Source organism: Triticum urartu, chromosome 2, assembly GCF_003073215.2.
Source record: "Triticum urartu cultivar G1812 chromosome 2, Tu2.1, whole genome shotgun sequence".
In the NCBI taxonomy this organism is placed as follows: domain Eukaryota; kingdom Viridiplantae; phylum Streptophyta; class Magnoliopsida; order Poales; family Poaceae; genus Triticum; species Triticum urartu.
The window spans coordinates 554,055,057-554,061,381 of record NC_053023.1 but is presented as its reverse complement, the minus strand read 5'-3'; the positions used below and the strand labels follow the sequence as shown (position 1 = coordinate 554,061,381).

Genomic DNA, 6,325 nt, shown 5'->3' with positions numbered 1-6,325 from the left:
GCTCCTTTATAATCACCCAGTTACGTTGTGACGTTTGGTAGCACACAAAGTGTTCCTTCGGTAAACGGGAGTTGCATAATCTCATACTCATAGGAACACGTATAAGTCATGAAGAAAGCAATAGCAACATACTAAACGATCGTGTGCTAAGCTAATGGAATGGGTCATGTCAACCACATCATTCTTCTAATGATGTGATCCCATTAATCAAATGACAACACATGTCTATGGTTAGGAAACATAACCATCTTCGATTAACGAGCTAGTCAAGTAGAGGCATACTAGTGACGTTTGGTTTGTCTATGTATTCACACAAGTATTATGTTTCCGGATAATACAATTCTAGCATGAATAATAAACATTCATCATGATATAAGGAAATAAAATAATAACATTATTATTGCCTCTAGGGCATATTTCCTTCAAAAATGACGGGGAAAGGCGAAGAATCGACAGAGGGGCTCACAACGATCCTGTAGAGGTGCTAAGTGGGCTCGGGGAGGGCTCGACGGCGCTGGAGTCAAAGACGAACGCCGGCGGGGGTCTGAGGTAACGAAGCTCGATCCCGATGATGTAGGGGGTCCTGGCTTGAGCTCGTGGTCGAGGAGGACGTAGCGGTCGCTGGCGGAGCTTCTGGACACCTCGGCGGGGCGCGAGGACGACGGAGAGCGCGTGGGCGACGAAGGCTACGGGGACGACGACTCCGGTCGTCGCGGGGGAGAAAGAGGCAGCGCGAGGAGGGAGAAGTGAGGGGCTAAGATTAGTCGATGGGGTAAGGGACGAACTTATCCTCCTCGGGGATGCACTGGATGCTTGACACGGCGGCCCTAGAGGCGTGGATGGCCGCCACGATTCCCTGCTCTCACTGTAGCGTGAGCTAGTAGGAGAGGTGGAGGTGGGCTGGGTCTCCTCCTATAGCAGTAGCCTCACGTGTCTAGCAATTTTTGTTTAATTCTTTACTTTTCTGTTTTATTTTATTTTTGTTTCTTTTTATTTTTAGTCATATAATTATAAACTTAGTTCCTAAAATAGTATTACTACTTAGGCCTCTGCCACAAAAAGTTTGGCACCTAGATAAAACATATTAGTATTTTTATAATTAAGAACAACATTTAATTTACTGTTTAGGTCACTGTTTTTATTATTTTAGGACATTTAAATATTTTATAAGATGTTGGTTTTGCTTTTATAATTGCTTTGGGATTATATACTTTGAACAATTTTATTTTGTTGTTAGGAAAATATTAATTTGACTTTAGTTTAAACTGAATTTGAATTCAATTTGTAACGAAGCGAGGCTTTTTTTAAGAAGTAATTGCGATGACATGGTAGCATTAGTGGGTGGTTGCTGTAGCTTAATTATCCGGGCGTTACAAGGAGGAAGGGAAGTGTGGCTCAAATAGTGTGGCAAAGTAGAATGTATTATTTTCATCAATAGGAAAGTATTGGTCTGATTTTGGTTAGGAGTTTCAGCTGCAGGGCAAAATGTTTCCGTTGCAAGAAAAAAAAGGTTCATATATTCCAATAAGAAAAACAAAATTCAGTGATTCTTTTTCCTCTCTCCCTGATGCGCACCTCATCCAAAACTACCGCACTTCCGCCGCCGCACGGCGATGCTCTCCTCGTCGCTCGCCTTCTCACCCCACCGCCTAGCCACTTCCACCGCCGCTGTTCGCCGGAGCACATCTTCCACCATCACGATGCGGGACCGGGGCAAGAACCGGAAGCCGATGCAGCGGGGGCGCTACCTCAGCACCGAGGCCATCCAGGCCGTCCAGTCGCTCAAGCGCGCCACCCTCTCTGGAGCCCCCGCCGGCGGCGCCGTCGCGACGGACCCCAAGCTGCGGCGGCTGCTGAAGGCCGACATGGTCGCCGTCTTCCGCGAGCTCGCGGCGCAGGGCGAGGCCCACCTGGCACTCAAGGTATAACCCAAGCTGTGTGTGCAGTACTGGGAGCAGAGTGTATTAGTTGGGATTCACAGGATTTTAATCTGAGCACCAAAATTACTGACGATTCAGCTAGATATTTTCACATGGTTGATTAGCCTGTTGTGTACTCACAGTTGCTGATTATGAGCATTCCTGTACATTATGGTGGATAGGTTGTATACTTGTATTTCTAGCCTGCTCCACCAATTTCCACCGATTTGTCACTATAGGAAACCTAGGCTATTCACGAACTGTCTGTTTAGATCACCTACCATTGTTGGGAAACAGTCTGTACACTGGCCACTTATGAGTCACCGATCTCCGAATTGTTCCTGCTTTGCTCCATACCAATGTTGTTTCATTGTATGGCTGCAGTAGGTGTGCTATAGATGACATTTCTCAACCATACCAGAAGGAACAAATCTGTGAAGTGAGGAATGTGGGTATAGTTCCTTATCATTCTTGCAACAAGAATCTTAAATAGCACGTTTTTCTTACTCTACATAACGAATGCTGTACGTGCGAAATTTACATGAGTTATAAATTTTAGTCGAGCAACCGGCTGTTGTGCTGCCTTTTCATCAAGAAGAACGGAGACACTAGTTGCATGTGGTGGTCATATTATTAGACCGAACATGCCAAAACACACAAAAGATACTAACTAGTGATATTGCGTCCCACACAGTGTGCCCGTGCCGTTGGCGAGAGGGCCTGCTGGTCATGAATGGTGATAATTCATTGGCAGTACACGGGGTTACCTTAATCTAGTCTGTTGTTGTTGCCCTTTTACCATTATCATATGTTTTGTAAATGCTTTCTTTTGGGTATTTGCATGACAATTTACTGCATATTCATTAGCACAGTTTTTATTCTTATCTGCATTTAGATTAATTAATAGATGATGCTGGCAAGCAGATACTTGTTGACTGGAACTGAGAAATGCACACTAAGATGCCTCTTGTTTTGTCATCTATGTCAGGTCTTTGAGGAGATTCGAAAGGAGCACTGGTACAAGCCTAGGTTGTTCTGGTATGTTGATCTTATTACAGTGCTTGCTAGGAAAGGATTGAGGTCCGAGGTTGGCAAAGCCTGTTCGTATCTGAAGAGGGAACAATTGGAACCTGACACGGATGGTTTCAATCTGCTTCTGAAGACACTCTTAGATGCTGAGTTCACACAATTAACAATGGACTGCTTCCGTCTTATGAAACTATGGGACACGGAACCTGACAGGACAACATACATAACACTTGTCAAGGGTCTTGAATCCCTAGGAGAGATGGATCTATCTGCTAAGATGAGGTTGGAAGCAGAAAGTGACTATGGTGCCCTCTGGGACTTCTTTGACGAAGAGGAGACGACTGAGACTTGAGCAGTTCGTTCTTAACAGGATGTTGTATGGCCATGTCGGAAGGGAGTCGTTTATGAAGTCTATTATGCAGTGTTAGAACAGATGAATGGAAGTCCATGATCTTGGACCCAGCAGAATTTTTGTGCAACAAGTAGTGATGAGTTACTAGTACCATTATCTACCCTAGACTTATAAATACTCAGTAAAGAAGGGCTACCTCCAGGCTGCAGCTTCGTCAGTTCATGTTTTTCTCTAGGAGTGTAACTTGTTAGTTTTTCCTTCGAGAGGTTCTCTGTGTATAATCAATCACATTGCTACTTCTGAATGTACAGTCACACTGATGTGTACAATCAAACTACTGATATATTTTCATGATCTCATTTCAGTATAAATGGCTACGTACTTGCTTGCGAAAATGTAGGCACCATCTGCCTTGAAGAAAGATAAGATGTCTTACAGCTATCTGGGAGTAAACATAACAGTTCATCTGTTCTTGCCAATTGCAGTAATCAGTATGAGTATAAGATGACCATAGAAGGATAGACAGATCAAAATGTCATCATATGTAAAGAAACAAACGGGAACATTCCTACCAACTCTCACTTGTACAAGTTTCTCCACTTTCAGAGAGTAATGCAGCTGCCAACGAAAATCCATGGAAAGCAAATCAAAACCTTGGCGAACGTTTGCTGGCTGCAACGGAGATGCCTCCAGCTGGGTTAATTCCCTTCCGTGTTCCGTGCGTGGATCAAACGAGACCTCTGCTACAGCGAGCCCGGGCGTGGGCGCTTAGTTGTTCAGATCAATGTCGAAAACAATCCTGGGCGCATCCGAGTCTGAACTAGATCCAGCGCCCTTCCTCGCCTGGTTCTCCGCCTCGCTCGAGAGTGCAGGTGGCGGCGGTGGAGTGACCACCGGCTTCGTGAACACCTTGTAGACCACGAGGTCCATGTTGGCACCGGCCGGGCCGGTCGTCGCGCCGCGGAAGGCGTCCGCGCCCTTGTGGAGCGCGTACTCCTTCATCAGCCACCGCGTCTGCTCCCACGTCACCTTGCCGCCTCCGTCGTCCGCCCGCGCCGCGCGGAACTCGAACCTGCGGTGGCGGGCGTACACCTCCCCGCGGAACTCGTACCCCTTCGCGTCGCCGTACTGCATCCACCACCCGCCGGGCGCCCGCCGCATGCTGCTGGCGGGCTTCGCCGCGAAGAAGTAGCCCCACGCCTCCCCGTCCTGCTTCCTGTGGCCGGGCGGGAAGGGGAGCGCGTCCGGGCTCGCCGCAAAGATGTCCACGCCCTCCGCGACGAAGCCCGGGGCGGCGCGGTCGGCGATCTTGCCAGTGGTTGCCTTGGGGCCGAGGTACTCGACGATGATCTGGCGGCCGCTGGGTACCTTGTAGTTGTAGTTGCACTCCCCGCCGACGCGCGTCCACGACATTGCATTGTCGTTGCGGTTGCCGGCGTCCTCGTTGGAGTGGGCAGGCGGTGCAAGGATCAGCGGCGCCGCGGGGAGCACCGGCTTCGCGATGACCTTAGGTGGTCGGTCCGAGCGCGGCGGAAGGGGGTTTCCTCCTGGCCGGAGCGTCTCGCCACGGCAGGCACACGGCAGTATCGGTTGAGCGCCACCTCGGGCCTTGACGAACGCCGCCCGGGTTGGTCGGGCTTGGCGCGACGGAACGCTGCCTCCTACCCGCCGGACCACCAAGCCGGAGCGGGCAGGCGGCGGCACGGGGACCGCCGGCTTCGTGAAGACCTTGCGGACCACGAAATCCATGTTGGCGTTGGGGTGGTCGGGCAGCTTGCTGCGGAAGACGGCGGCGCCCTTGTGGAGGCGGTACTCCTTCATCAGCCACCGCGTCGGCGTCCACACCACCCGAGCCCGCTCCGCCCGCGTGACGTAGAACGCGTACCTGCTCCGGTAGCCGAGCGCCTCCCCCTTGAGCTCGTACAGCTTCTCGGTGCCGTGCCGCACCCAGCACCCGCCCGGCGCCGGCTGGGCGCTGTCGGCGGTCGGGGACGCGGCGGCGAAGTAGCCCCACACCTCCCCGTGCGCCCCCCTGTGGCTCGCCTGGAAGGGGAGCGCGCCGGGGCTCGCGGCGAAGACGTCCACGCCCGCCGTGACGACGCAGCCGCCGGGGATGACGGCGGCGTCGGGGAGCTCGCCGCGGAGCGCGTTGCGGCCGAGGTACAGCGTGATGAGCTGGCGGCCGCTGGGCCTGAACACCGCTCCTGCCCGCAGCGCCAGCCCGGCGGGTTGCGGCGTCGCCATGGGGATGGAGGGGGTTGCGAAGCGAAGAGGCCGAGGAGGTGGGCTTGTTGGGCTTGGGAGGGAAGAGGAGTTCGAGTCATGGGAGGTTTCGGGTTTGCTGTATATATAGTGGCACGATCGTGGATGGCAAGCAGTGGTGTTCTCCGCCGTGTTCTCCAAGGCCAAGTCCAATGCAAATCAGAGATTTTGTCCACCGAAAGTGAATAAGCTTCTAAAAATCCTGGGAATAGTTGATTCTGGCCTCCTGCTGGGACTCTCTGTAACAGCAGTGGTAGATTCCTACACAATGTGCAGTTGTGGACAGCATTTTCCTCCAACAAAAAGACAGTAGGATGGTAAGTCACAGATACATGGATGATGGATCCAAGTGTGGAGATCATATTGAGCAAGTTATCTGTGCTGCCAAATCGTTTGCCGGCCTCGTTTCGAACACACAAAAAACTTTCCTCGTCATGATCTGCTGCTATTACTAATAGAAAGTGGAAACTAAATGCTCGGCAAGTAAAGTGCTACAAGATCTACCAGTCATTGCTAAGCTCTGGACCGAATTGACTAGCACAAATTTAGTCCTCTGGATCATGAATATTCCAGTCATCAGTAGCATTGAAATTTACTCGTGCTTCAGTTCAGTCCAATTTATAGAAGGGAAAACGACTCTAAATTTGTATGTGCATTGAACAAAATAAGGGAGTGCCAATTTTAACACCTATACAAGTTTCCGCACTATGATTAGGTGATTACAACTTTTCTGTCACCAACCCTCGGAAATTATAATCTCTAA

The 6,325-nt window shown here is 50.5% G+C and overlaps 1 protein-coding gene across 1 annotated transcript; it reads left to right on the top strand.

Annotated features, from left to right (window-relative positions):
- Positions 1-1,538: 1,538 nt before the first annotated feature.
- LOC125538710 (protein THYLAKOID ASSEMBLY 8, chloroplastic-like) lies at positions 1,539-3,677 on the top strand. The gene is made up of 2 exons (XM_048701984.1): positions 1,539-1,922; positions 2,908-3,677. The coding sequence occupies exons 1-2, from the start codon at positions 1,614-1,616 to the stop codon at positions 3,298-3,300; spliced, it is 702 nt and encodes a 233-aa protein (XP_048557941.1). The 5' UTR covers positions 1,539-1,613; the 3' UTR covers positions 3,301-3,677.
- The last annotated feature ends 2,648 nt before the right edge of the window (positions 3,678-6,325 follow it).